This window comes from Dama dama, chromosome 33, assembly GCF_033118175.1.
Source record: "Dama dama isolate Ldn47 chromosome 33, ASM3311817v1, whole genome shotgun sequence".
Taxonomy (NCBI): Eukaryota; Metazoa; Chordata; class Mammalia; order Artiodactyla; family Cervidae; genus Dama; species Dama dama.
Window position 1 is genome coordinate 27,131,781 of NC_083713.1, and position 14,496 is coordinate 27,146,276.

Genomic DNA, 14,496 nt, shown 5'->3' on the forward strand with positions numbered 1-14,496 from the left:
GCAGTTCTATTTCCAGCTTTTTAAGGAATCTCCACACTGTTCTCCATAGTGGCTGTACTAGTTTGCATTCCCACCAACAGTGTAAGAGAGTTCCCTTTTCTCTGCACCCTCTCCAGCATTTATTGTTTCTAGACATTTTGATAGCAGCCATTCTGACCAGCGTGAGATGGTACCTCATTGTGGTTTTGATTTGCATTTCTCTGATCATGAGTGATGTTGAGCATCTTTCCATGTGTTTGTTAGCCATCTGTATGTCTTCTTTGGAGAAATGTCTGTTTAGTTCTTTGCCCCATTTTTTGATTGGGTCATTTATTTTTCTGGAATTGAGCTGCATGAGCTGCTTGTATATTTTTGAGATTAATTCTTTGTCAGTTGCTTCGTTTGCTCTTATTTTCTCCCATTCTGAAGGCTGTCTTTTCACCTTGCTTATAGTTTCCTTTGTTGTGCAAAAGCTTTTAAGTTTAATTAGGTCCCATTTGTTTAGTTTTGCTTTTATTTCCATTACTCTAGGACATGGGTCACAGAGGATCCTGCTGTGATTTATGTCAGAGAGTGTTTTGCCTCTGTTTTCCTCTAGGAGTATTATAGTTTCTGGTCTTATATTTAGATCTTTAATCCACTTTGAGTTTATTTTTGTGTATGGTGTTAGAAAGTGTCCTAGTTTCATTCTTTTACAAGTGATTGACCAATTTTCCCAGCACCACTTGTTAAAGAGATTGTCTTTTCTCCATTGAATATTCTTGCCTCCTTTGTCAAAGACAAGGTGGCCATAGGTGCATGGATTTATCTCTGGGCTTTCTATTTTGTTCCATTGGTCTATGTTTCTGTCTTTGTGCCAGTACCATACTGTCTGGATGACTGTAGCTTTGTAGTATAGTCTGAAGTCAGGCAGGTTGATTCTTCCAGTTCCATTCTTCTTTCTCAAGATTGCTTTGGCTATTTGAGATTTTTTGTATTTCCATACAAATTGTGAAATTATTTGTTCTAGGTCTCCAAAAAATACCATTGGTAGCTTGATAGAGAGTGCATTGAATCTATAGATTGCTTTGCTTAGTATACTCATTTTCACTATATTGATTCTTCCGATCCATGAACATGGTATGTTTCTCCATCTATTTGTGTCATCTTTGATTTCTTTCATCAGTGTTTTTATAGTTTTCTATATATAGGTCTTTTGTTTCTTTAGGGAGATTTATTCCTATGTATTTTATTCTTTTCATCACAATGGTAAATGGGATTGTTTCCTTAATTTCTCTGTTTTCTCATTGTTAGTGTATAGGAATGCAAGGGATTTCTGTGTATTAATTTTATATCCTGCAACTTTACATATTCATTGATTGGCTCTAGTAATTTTCTGGTGATGTCTTTATGGTTTTCTGTGTAGAGGATCATGTCATCTGCAAACAGTGAGAGTTTTACTTCTTCCAGTCTGGATTCCTTTTATTTCTCTTCCTTCTCTGATTTCTGTGGCTAAAACTTCCAAAACTATGTTGAATAGTAGTGGTGAGAGTGGGCACCCTTGTCTTGTTCCTGACTTTAGGGAAAATGCTTTCAGTTTTTCACCATTGAGGATAATGTTTGCTGTGGGTTTATCATACATGGCTTTTATTATGTTGAGGTATGTTCCTTCTATGCCTCAAAGCAGGACTGTTGCCAACTCAAGTACAGAAAACCCAGTTCAAACTTCCTTAAGTAGAAGACCATTATTTTCTGAAGTCACTGAAAAACTTTTCAAGTGGTATACCCAAAACATCAGTGTGTCCTGCTCTCCTCTTCCTCTTTCTTCCTCGCCATGTTTCAGCTCTGCTTTTCTTGGTGTTGGGGCTTCTTGTGACACTTTATAAACTTCACAAAGCTGACTCCTTTCCTATTTCAGAAATGGACAAAGTAGCAGCAGGCTTTAGTTTCCAGTGGGGAAAATCTCTGTAATGAGCACCTCTCATTGCTTCAGAAAAACACCAGGGGATTGACCCTGATTTGCCAGGCAGGGGCCATGATTCCTGTCTGGGAAAATGGGAGTAGGTGTGGAGAGGTGGTACATACACACACCTAACATCAGGGACTGAATTAGAAGCAAGGATCCCCAAGGAAACAGCAGTTTCTTTCACCTAAAAAAGGGACGCTGGGAGGTAAAAACAACACATTATTTCCATGTTCTATAGACTGGTAGCATGTTTTCCTATTAATCACTACGATTTAATGAAGACAGTCCATGAAATATGACATTCTCTCACAGAATAATGATTCTTCACATTTTTATGTTTTTATTCCCTTCATTTCCTGATTAAGTCAGATAATGTACATACCCATTTCCACTCTCTTTTAGAGATTTAGAAAAAAGAAATAAGTGCTCACTTCGGCAGCACATATACTAAAATTGGAATGATAAAAGATTAGCATGGCACCTGGGCAAGAATGACATGCAAATTCATAAAGCGTTCCATATTTTTATGGAAGCAACCTAGGTGTTCATCAGCAGACGAATGGATAAGAAAGCTGTGGTACATATACACAGTGGAATGTTACTCAGTGGAATACATTTGAATCAGTTCTAATGAGGTGGATGAAACTGGAGCCTATTATACAGAGTGAAGTAAGTCAGAAAAACACCAATACAGTATATTAACGCATATATATGGAATTTGGAGAGATGGAAACAATGACCCTATATGCAAGACATCAAAAGAGACACAGATGTAAGTAACAGACTTTTGAACTCTGTGGGAGAAGGCAAGGGTAGGATGATTTGAGAGAATAGCATTGAAACATGTATATTACCATATGTGAAATAGATTGCCAGTCCAGATTCAATGCATGAGACAGGGCACTCAGGACCGGTGCACTGGGATGACCCTGAGGGATGGGATGGGGAGGAGGGAGGTAGGAGGGGGGTTCAGGATGGGGGACACATGTACACCCATGGCTGATTAATGTCAGTGTATGGCAAAAACCACTACAATATTGTAAAGTAATTAACCTCCAATTAAAATAAATAAATAAATTTAAAAAGAAAAAAGAAACAAGATTCACCCTAACATGACATATGTTTAATACCTTGGAGAATCAAGTTGATCTTGAAAGCAATAAAATATTCTAAATCCAGCATTAGCTAGAAGGCAGTTACAGCCCATGCCTTTTCTCTTTTAATTTCCTAGATCTTTTACCATTTTCTTTGGGTGAGTGGCCATATCAGCTGGGGTTCAGGGCATAAAGTAAAAACCACTCCAGGTATTACTGGCATGAAGGGATTTAATTCAGGAAATTACATGTATACAACACAGACTAAAGTAGGTTCTAGACAGGGCCTCTGGGGATAGTATCTAGAACAATGACTCATCTAGGGGTTTCTGGAAATTTAGGTGAAGGAAAATACTTGTGGCTACAATCCATAGTCAAAAACAGGAAACGAGGCCACCACCAGTTAACCCTTTCTAATACTCAGAAAGCTAGAAGACCCTCAACACTGAACCTTAGGTCTCCACAACCATGTTTGCTAGTAGAAACACTCACTGAGTCCACCTTGCAGATCTCAAATGAAGGCACATAATTCACAGAATCCAGTTCATGTGCAAAACCCCTAGCTGCAGGGCAATCTGGAAGAGAATTTCTAGCCTTCCAGCCCTTCTAATTAAAAGGTGGAATAGAAGTTGGCAAGCCAATCCACAGATATCTATCTCAGTGGGCGTAGGCATTATTCATCTGTTTTGCAGCAGGAGTGGCCAGGTTGTTTGCAGTGGCAACAGGCAAAGGGAAAATGAAGAATTGTTGCTGCTTAAGAAAGAAATTGTCAGATTGCAGAAGTTTAACTCTTAAAGAGTTTGGCTGACTTACTGCAGTCTTTTTGTTTTGTTACTGATTTAGAGAAGTCACTGTAACCAGACCAACATATTCTTGCTTCTGTGGGTCAGCTACTAGAACTGGCAGATTGTTCCCCAATCAGTTGTAAATGGGATTTTGCTTCTAGCAGGGCAGGTGTCTTAAAGGCATGACCCATAGAGTAGCCTAAAAGGAATGTTATCTATCCTGTCATCCTCACATATAACAAAGACTAAAATGTGCCCTGACTCTTCTTTATATGCAAGTTTGAGGATGTTAGGGATTGAAAGTTGTTAAAGGTAAGTAGACTGGTGTCTCCTTTCTAGAAGCCTAGGTTATAATCCTTCCATATACTGCTTTACAGATGCAGAAATTAAACCAGTAGGGGTAAACAAAGTGTCAGAGGAGTGACCTGAACCTTGAATGAAGATCGACTCCACAGACCCTTGCTACCCAATCTGTGGACTGCACCGTCTGGAGCTCATTAGAAAAGTTGACTCTCAGGCTCTTTTCCAAGCTCTCTGAAGCAGCACCTGCAGCTTAATGTCTGCAGGTGATTCTCAGGCATGTTAAAGTGTGAGGAGGATGGCTTTTAACCACTTTGTTGATTTAAGACTTATTAACAAAATGGCTATGGCTGTAAGCGCCCTAGAACTTGAGTTCCATCAGCAATTTGATGACACCTTGGAATCAAACAGGCCCCCAGTCTTTCTAGGGAAAGGTTCCCCTTTTATGGACTTGAGTCTTTCAGTCAATGCACTGTGACACGTGGAAAGAAGAAAAGGGAGTTATTCGGTTTTTTCTTGCACGGACAAATCTAGTCTAATATACATGATGTAACTCAAGCATGAATGGGCCTATGAGCACTTCCTCTTCTGCACAGCATTAGTAAAGGTATGTAAGCAACAAAACTACAACGTGCCTTCCCACTGCAGGAAACCAAAGAATCTATCGTGTGGGTAAAGAACTGAGGAATCATTCAAAAAAGAATCCTTTCTTTTTATACTCTTCCATTTCTGGAAAAAAAAAAAAAAAAATCAATGAGTCAGTACATAGCAGTTTCAAGATACCTACATATGGACTTTGTGTGCATGCTCTAAGGCCGCTTATGGTCATTGTATTAAGGGCTTGAAACAGTTTGATATAAGTCTTGTACAAAATGACCTATGTTGATGAGCAGTTTAAATGTAAGAGTTAGGCTCACAGTATTTTTTAGTGAAGGTTACTTGCACTTGCAGACTGTAGCTATAGCAGGTAAACCCAGGGGTATGAAAAACCTAGATGAGGAGACAGAAACAGTTAAACTATGTTTCTCCATCTGTGAAATGAGAAAGTAGAACTAGATTTCCATGTTTCCTTCCTATTTTAACATTTTATGGTTCTACATAACAAGTGTAATTATAAAAATTACATTTAGTGAACATTTTCTGATCCTCTCATTTATTCCTTTTAAGAACCCAAGAGATTGGTACTAATATCAATCTTACTTTACAAATAGAGAAACTGGGGCACAGACATGTCAGTCACTGGTGGGGGTTATATTCTAAGAGGGGAAACTGATTCACACCCTGGCAGTCTGACTGCAGCCTCACTCTTACACACCCTATGGCAATACGTATGGCAAATATGTCTCTAACTTCCAACCTCTTGTTACTGGTGCAGTGGAAACCTCACACACAGCAATAAGGCATTTCCACACAGAGGGCAGAGCCCTTGCCATAAATACTGAAGCTGTCCAGTGCTTTAGAAGCAGCTCTCAGCCTTAGCTACCCATTAAGAGTCACCAGGGAAGCCTCAAATAGCAGATGCCTGGATTCCACACTAAAGAGTTTCTGATGGAGTCAATCTGACATGAATTCTCGGCACTGGGTTTTTAAAAAAAAAAATGTTCTTTAGGAATTCATATAGGCAGCCCAGAGTGAGAATGGACTACTCCCAACTTTATAGGAATGGGGTTGGTTCTGGAGGCAAGTTCTGCCCACGTAGGACCAGGTACTGTCCTGATGTCTCAACCACTGATACCGTGACACAAGATTTTTAATTCTGCTAATTATGTAATGGAGAAGGAAATGGCAACCCACTCCAGCATTGCTGCCTGGAAAATCCCATGACAGAGGAGCCTGGTGGGCTACAGTCCACGGGGTTGCAGAGTCAGACATGACTGCCTGAGCACATTTATGTAAAGTAAACTACCTGTTTGTCAGGACCATCTGCTGTTTTGGATAAGCTTCCTGTAAAAGGGCAGAGCCAGTGTCTTATTTGTATGTGTGTCCCCAGAGCCTGGTAACATCCCTATAAATTTTATTTCCAATTGGGAAGGAAATAATGAAACCAGATCGAAGCATCTCCATATAACAAGATCTTGACAGGACATTCACTTAAATCTGCCGGTTACTGTTGAACTGAATACTTATCTGCTAGGCTTTGAGACAGGGAAAGCAGCATACTCTCTTCCCAGAGTTTGAGATTTCTTGGGGATGTTTGAGAAGGATAGTGTGTCAATAATGTGTGAGAAATTTAATCTGACCCCTGCTAATATGGATGTGTCTCTGCCCACTTTCATGACCCCAGCACAAGCAGCCTTTCAAAGAGATGCTCCAGGGTCAGGGCATTTAAGCTTTGCTGACTACCATGAAAGTCATACTTTTCCTTCACTCCAGTGTAGTCATCAACCATCGCCTGGTTAGCTTTTCCCTTTGTGGTCCACCTTGAACTGTGTTAGACCCATATTCTTGCCCTTACTTGTTTTATAGTTCACTCACCTGTCCAGAATTTAACCAGGAATCAATCCCTTTGTAACATTTCCCTCCTAAATGGGTCTATTGGTAACACCTCTGCAGACCTGACCTCAGCCACTGGCTCAGAGCATTCTCAGACTCAGACAGCTGGGCCAGAGAAAGCAAAACCTATCTTTAAGAGAAAGAAAAGTTACTTACCACTTGACCACAATCAGAACGAGTTGTGGAACAGATGCCCCCTGGCTTCACTGCAGTAGCCACTCTTTTGAAATCATCCTGAAGTTCATTTTCTCTCTGAGGCTCAATGCAAGAGCTTGGACCATGGAAGTCCAAAGGACGGACCACTCATCCTTGGAGCTCGAGGTACTGCCTTTAATCATTTACTTCAGCTTCAAGCTCATCAAATAACCCTTCCACGTTCCTGCTTTCTTAGCCCTGGGAATGTACTTATGTGGAAGCCAGTCAGCTACGACATTTCACCCTTTTCCTCCTTTAAAACGAAAGAGCCCATCAGTCCCAGCCTGTCCTCATTGTACCAGGGCTAAGTTTCTTACTAAGATGTTTTCATCCAGGGTAGAAGGCTGGAGCTAATCCTTACTTTCCTGGTCCAGACAATGTAAAGCATTTCCCACCAACATCTACCCCACATTCTAGAATATTCTCAACCACAGGGGCATGACATAAGCCATGACTCTGCATGATATGCTGCGAGGTTATAGCAAGTAATCTGCAACCAACAATTACGTATCAGTGTTCACAGATAGGTCCAAGGGTCCCCTGTATGAATACCGCTATCACACTCCAAGGCATCTCTCTTTTTTTGCAAGAAGAAAAGGAAACAGAGTCCCAGGAGTCCCATAAAGCACTACCATGACCTCTGCCAAGGGCATTTATGCCACAGCCCTAGCCAAACCAGTTACTGATGCTCCTAACCACTGACTACACATCATTGCAGTGACTTACACTGGGTATACCCATGGGACTGTGGTTAATAGTTCCAACCACTGGCCTGTCTAAAAAGTACCTATCACTCATTTCTTTAGGTGGTTAACATCACCTGTCTGGCCTTCAAAGAACTAACAAGGCTAAGACATAACGTGTAATACCAAGTACAATGGAAAACTATTCCCTAATACACTGGACATATAACACATTTTATATTGGAAAATTTATTCAGGCCAGGGCATGCTATATTGTCTGCACACTATATACATGCCTTCTGTTTATTAAATTGTGACAATCTGGCTAGAGAAGGTTCAAAAAGCTGCTTAAATTTAAATGAAATCCATTGATGAAGAAAATATTTTCTGACCTGTCAATTCTGCCTAGTCAGTGCTTGGTGATCAATATAAGGAGGCAGGTCACAGCTGGACTGCTGTCACAGCAAAAGTGTGTTCTAAGAAGAAAGCAACTTAGCCATAAGAACTTTTTTCTTTGTGCTGTGTGTCATTGCTAGCTGACACCCTATCCTTCACAGGCATAATAAGCCTTTGAAGCAGATGAATCAATGCTTACACACAACTCCCAATTTGCAGGTATCTTGAACAAACCACCTTTAAGATAATTTTCTTTTCAAAATATTCTCAACCAACAGTAAAGCCAAAAGAGGAAAAACAAATCACATTTACATTGCATTTTGTGGAGCATTGATAGCTTTGGCTGATCTGAGATTATTCTTAGTGTCCCATAAATAAAAACACCAAAACCTTTATAGTTCAGCTTGATGAAATAAAAAGAAAGGCAATTCAGGTTATTTATAATTCCACATGTACAATGCTGTGTTTCTAAGCCACAAACACTTTCATAAAAAAATTTTTATTTCACACTTTTATACAAATATCCACAGGTATTTTCTAATCATGAAATAATTTTACAATTCTAGTTAGTATAAAAATGTATCAAATGCAAACAGACCAGTGACTTGACTTGAGATGAGATTTTTAACAACTATAAACACCACTACATTCGTGTTTCTTTTGTTGGTGAACCACCCTTGCACCCCACCCCCCCTTTTAGGACATTCATTTTTATAACAAAGGTCTATAAACACTTTCAAAATATCAGCTTCTCAGCAACCTATAAGCCAGTGCACTGGGTTCCAAGTTATCTAAGCAAGAAACTGAGATTTTAAACATTGTTATGACCTGTTTTAGAGAAATTTCTGTAAACAAAATATCATCTGTAAAACTATTTTTGTTTTGAAAATTCCAAAGCACAACTAATATCTTAAGGGCATATGATTTCTGAAGAGAAAAAAAAAATGAAAATGCCAAAGTATCAATATCACATATAGCTGTATTTTGTTCTTTTAAAAGATTTTGATATGCTATTTACACTACAGCCAAACAAATTAGCACCTGTTTGTTGCTGTACCCCCTGTAACTTAACATTTTGAAGTATAGTAATTTTTTAAAATTTAGCTTTCCAGCTATTCAATCTGTATTGAATGTATATAATAATAACTTCCTCCTCCCTCCCCTTCATCTTTAAAAAACAATTTAAAGTTCTTTTCAGAGTAGTTAAAGTATTTTGGGGGATACAGACAGGGGAGGAAACAAAGCAAAAAACAGAACATTGACTCATTGATTAAATGATTCCAATAATATTTTAAAACGTCAAAGCCACGATGTTCAGACTTTTGGTATCAGGTATTCAGTAGTCTCACACTGGATCGGTTTGGGTCCACCATCGGCACTCACCGTTTCTTTCAAGTCCTGAATATACAGTATTTTCAGCAGTGACTAAACTGCGCTAAAGTCCAACAAACAATCCCATTATTTCCAAGAGTTCCTGATAGTTATAGCAGGAAAATCAGAAATATCACACAGGGCTCTAAACTAAAAAATATCTTCTGTCTTTAAGAATTAAACATCTCACAGTTAAATTCTGTTTCTTAAATGTTTTGGGTTTGGAGGGAGGGGATGAGTGCTGTCATGAAGGGAGTTAATAACTTAAACTTATCTGTAAAGTATAACAACTCTCTGCTATATTTATAAAGACTTACTATGTTCTTTAGGCAGTCAGTAATTGAGGTCCAACCAGTGACCTCTCATGTTCTGATTCTGATTGCTTAATCCAACCTGAAGGGCAAACTGGAGAATCTTTGGCCTGTTAGTCAATAACAAAATGGTTTGTAAAAAAGAAAAATAAATACCATATACAAATAAGTATAACTAGCATTCAAATCTGTTATGCCTGTGTGTTTTAGTGAAAGGGAAATGAAACCTGTGTGTATTTGGCGTGAGCAGGTATTCACACGTCTAGAAAATGGAAAAAGATGGCAGGATGGCAACATCACCTTCTATTGCACATTTAATTTATGGGAGCACTTTAGTTTGAACAAAGTTACCCTGATGGTATAGGGTTGTGATGCAGGACAGTCAACTGGCATCTTCTCCCGTCCTATGAGAAGAACGCTGGCAGAGGTGTGCCGAGGTTGGGACGGTCACTCTGTTGGCGCAGGGGTCATGGTGCCTTCTTCCAGCTACACCTTTGGAAGGATGTCATATAAGAGTAACCAGGCAGGCCCTTCCCCAGCACAAGTAAGTCAAAAACAAAAGCAACCCGGAACGTTAAATTAAGGCAGTTAAAGAAAAATCCATTCCAACAGCCTTCAATTTGGCTGTGCAAAACAGGAGCCTCGGGCTACGTAACAACATCCACAGTTAAAACTGTAGGCCCGTACTGTTGTGTAGTCTTTCTGAAATCAGTATTCAGATATTGAACAGGTTTTTCAATCCATCTGAGTGTCTGGGTTGGGGAAAAAATAAAGCAGTTTGGGTACTGTGAAGCTTTTCTGGCCTCCCTAGGAGTAGCTTTCATTTTCATTCCACTTTGTGATCCACTGTTTTTTTTCAGGGTTATCATTATATTTTTCATCTTGGATCTCTCGCTCTTCTTTCCGGATCCTTACAGCATGGTATCGGGGAACGCTATCATCGTACCTAGAGCGTTTAAAGAATCCACACTGGAGATGGGGGGAAAAGAAACAGACACAAATTAAGTAATTCCAAGAAAGGCAAGTCCACTGGATGGTAATATCTAAGCTTTCTGTTCAGCTGTGCCTAAATTTGGACTGGGACAAAGAATAAAAGACATGGTTTTCTTTTAAGAAGGAACTAATAGGTCAAAAAGAAATAGTAATAGTCGGTGAGGATAAACAGAAGAGAACAGCTGTAAAACTGGAAGAAAAGTCCCTTTTCCCATCTTGTCTGTCCATCTTATTATAGCAATGTAAGTTACCTCTAAGAGTTGAAGAGTTTATGAAATAGTGCTTCCATTTTTTTATAATCACCATACTATATGTAAAAGATCTAACTTTCAGATTACTAGAACATCATGTTAATTTCAAGAACAACTTTTTTTCAAGGCCATAAACCAAAGATTATTCCATGCCCCTCTTCCACTAACAAAATGGAAATCAGGTCACAAATATTTTACAAATTACTACTTTAAATGGGTGATTTAAGAATCTCCTCTCCTTCGAGGCTCCAGTACATCTTTCTTAATAGCTAAGATGTAATTTATACTGCCTGGATTTCCAAATGAAACTTCTAAACTAAGCTCTTTCATTAATAAATCAGGCAGTGACTGTGTCCTGCAATAAAATCATTCATGTACCACAAAGAATTTGAGGAAACTACCACTAGATTGAATTTCAGAGCATCCTCTAATTTCTTTTCTTTTTGGCAAAAATACAGCACTTACACTTAGATTATTAATGAGTATATATTTTATTAATCTTTAAAAACATATTCAATCTGATCCAAAGTAGGTTTTTATTGGGAACATACCTGGAAATTCTTAAGTCAGATTGAATTTTTTTAATGAATAAAATATATATGTATTTTTTAAAAAGATGTGTCTTTAATTTTTAAATGCAGATAAAAGATGGATGAGGAAGATACTTAGACTGGTTGATTAATGTGTTTACTATGTGACATCAATAGGCACAGAACCTTTGTTTTGAATGATGTTAAGCTATAAAAATGGCATGGGGCAAAATAAAATTATGTACAAATTTATCACTAAATCAGTGAGGGAAATGGGACAAGAATTTTTGTTCTAAGGCCTTTTCTATTTTCTGCAAAAAAGCCAAAACACCTATCTGTCACACAGTGTGACTATTGCCCCATTTAAACAAAGAAGAAATTGGGGTGATACATAAACTGCAATGGAAATGCTGGGATTCATCATGACAGGGCCATGGAAAGGGATTACAGGGGTAATTCTACCCTCTGGTGCCCAGAGAAATGGAAAAAGGAATTGCTGCCAATTCCTGTTTCCATGGAGTTACAAATAAGAGAAGCCAAACATGAACTTAAAGTCAGCTGAGACCCAGGGCTAAAAAAAATTTCTAGGAACATGGAACAAAATCAAACTCCATTACAACGTTTTGAATAAACTGTCCACAGCATTTTTATATTAAACTTTTGTAAACTGAAGGCCATGTTGGCAAAGAATCATCTTCTGAAGTTGACCACAATGTCTATCATGCCAGTAGTGAAGAGTTTGTTGTAATGGTCTTTGACTTGTAGTAGATATGCAGGGAAAGGAAGTTGCATGCTTAGCCAGCATAAAACAATTTCTGAGCAACAATAAAAGCATTCCAAGCCTTGCCCCATCATTTTATAGCACGAAAATCAAAAAGATGACAGTGAGAAAGCCTTCTCTTCAAGAGAAACACATGTTTTCAACATGCAACAGGTTAATTAGGCAGTCAACACAAGCTTCTATCTGTGGGAAATTCCAAAATGGACAAGAAATCTGGGATGATTTCTTATGCATCTTTGAAATTCCAAGTGGTATGCTACATACTAGATTAACAACACGTGGCAAACTGGTCTACAGTCGAGGTCTAACACCTCATATGTGTACGTAGATTGCAGTTTTCTTCATTGCTGTGGGTGATGTCTATTAACAACAACACAAAGTGACTCACCTGCAACGAAAGATTCTTTGTGCACTTTTTAAAAAAAAAACTAAGCTTTCAAGTGAAATAAATGAAATAAAATAAATTCAAGCAAGGTAAGCCAGTGTGGACATTTGGAAAACGTCTGTTAATGGGACACACACAGCAAGCTGTTGCTTTTAAAGTTAGCCACCACAACCATAGCAGGTTCCATAGCTAGCAATTAAAAAACATTGATCAATTACCAATTACAGAAGTAGATCAATACTACGCATCAGAAGTAAGCCTCTCTTTATCAGATGGCTGAGCATGGATCTCAGCCTTGTGATATGTGGCATCATAGTGATCTTTCTTATTTCTCTTGAAGAAACCACACTACAAGGAAGCAAGGTATTTAGTCAGTGTTACAGTGCTGTGTATAAAAGCTAAACAAAAGAAAAATCTCAGAGTTTAACCTGTTTCCTATTTACAGCTTGCTTACAAAGAGACCACTATGGATCAACCAAAAGGGAACAGACCCCATACCGTATGACACAGTGACATCAAGTGTGCTGTATACTCAGTTGTTAAGTCCTGGATGACTATAAAGACTGCATGGACTATAGCCCACCAGGTTCCTCAGTCCATGGAATTTTCCAGGCGAGAACATTGGACTGGATTGCCATTTCCTTCTCCAGGGACTCTTCCTGACCCAGGGATCTGCTTGGCAGGCAGATTCTTTACCATGGTGCCACCTGGGAAGCCAACTCTATTACCATAGGTCTCTGGTCAAATATTTATACGGATGACACTAGCAAATTGATTTTTCTATTTGTAACAAATCCTAAGGGCCAAAATCATTCTAAAAGGGAAAATATTTACATATCTGATCATAGTTTTGGGTAGTTTCTTCTTACAGGGCTTCCCAGGTAGCTCAGTGGTAAAGAATCTGCCTGCCAATGCAGGAGACACGGGTTCGATTACTGGGTCAGAAGATCCCCTGGAGGAGAAAAAAAAAAAAAATGGTAATCCACTCTAGCATTCTTGCCTGGGAAATCTCACAGACAGAGGAGCCTGATGGGCTATAGTCCATGGGGTTGCAAAAAGTTGGACACAACTGAGCACACAGTTTCTTCTTGCAGGGGATGTGGAGTCTAAAAATATGCAAAAGATTGACATCTGCAGTTTACTAATTCAAAGTGTAAAGAATAAATTCTCTAAGACTTCGCACAAATCCAAATAAAAGAGACACTGAATATTTTTCTGTCCTTTTCAGTGAATTTGATGGGATAAGTACCATCTACTTGAGGCCTTTGTGGGGTAAATCACAATATAAATTTGAACATACCATCATGAAATAACGATTGCTGTCACTTTCCCAAATTCTGAGCCACAATGTAACATTTACGTGGTAGTACTCTGTGCTCCTCAGATTAGGTCACTCTAAATGAGTATAGAGGTATAGGAAAAGACTGTCCTTGTAGGACCTCTTCTGGAGAGCAACAGAACTTCACATTCAGCTTTTGATATCAAAATAATTTCCAGAGCATCTCCTATATTGGCTGGCTGTGCTCAGACAAACCTACTATCTGAAGTAAACATCAGGTAGAGCTGGCTAACTTCCCATGGGAGGATGGGGCTTGGCATAATCAGATACCAAACTTCAATCACACAATTGGAGGACGCCCAAAAACTACCTCAAAATTATCTTGGCAAAAGGAAGTTACTTGGAAAAATAAAGCAAAAAGAGATGCCCAATATTTGAAGGTGAGAATATCTTGAGTCCTTGTGCATTATACTTGGGTCCAAAGAAAAGAAGGATAGTTTAATCCTAGAGACTAGTACTTGAGTTTCATCATCCTTTGCCTCTAGACCAGACATGTTTGGAAACCCCAAATTTCTGGCCTTTTAGAAAAGTAATACACTGCATATATAATGTCACAGTAATTAAAACATTAGTATTCCTAATGTTTTAGAATTGAGTAAAGGATAGAGACTATAAATATCCTCTCTTCACATCATGTCAAGTTGAGTTGCCAAATAAGTCATTAC

The 14,496-nt window shown here is 38.7% G+C and overlaps 1 protein-coding gene and 1 non-coding gene across 3 annotated transcripts in view; one reads left to right on the top strand and one right to left on the bottom strand.

Moving 5' to 3' along the window:
- Positions 1-2,347: 2,347 nt before the first annotated feature.
- Positions 2,348-2,450, top strand: LOC133051334 (U6 spliceosomal RNA). The gene has a single exon (XR_009691836.1). It is a non-coding gene; the product is annotated as a U6 spliceosomal RNA (small nuclear RNA).
- Positions 2,451-8,353: 5,903 nt separating this feature from the next.
- The window catches only part of ITGA6 (integrin subunit alpha 6), a 91,522-nt gene continuing 85,379 nt past the window's right edge, over positions 8,354-14,496 (bottom strand). The window contains exons 25-26 of one of the 2 annotated variants that reach the window (XM_061135642.1): positions 12,711-12,840; positions 10,384-10,521 (exon numbers count right to left, since the gene is read on the bottom strand). In XM_061135642.1, coding sequence (XP_060991625.1) covers positions 12,733-12,840 — 108 coding nt within the window. In that variant the 3' untranslated portion in view covers positions 10,384-10,521; positions 12,711-12,732. Of the gene's footprint in view, positions 10,522-12,710; positions 12,841-14,496 lie in introns of both variants that reach the window. The other variant, XM_061135641.1, reaches the window with a different exon arrangement.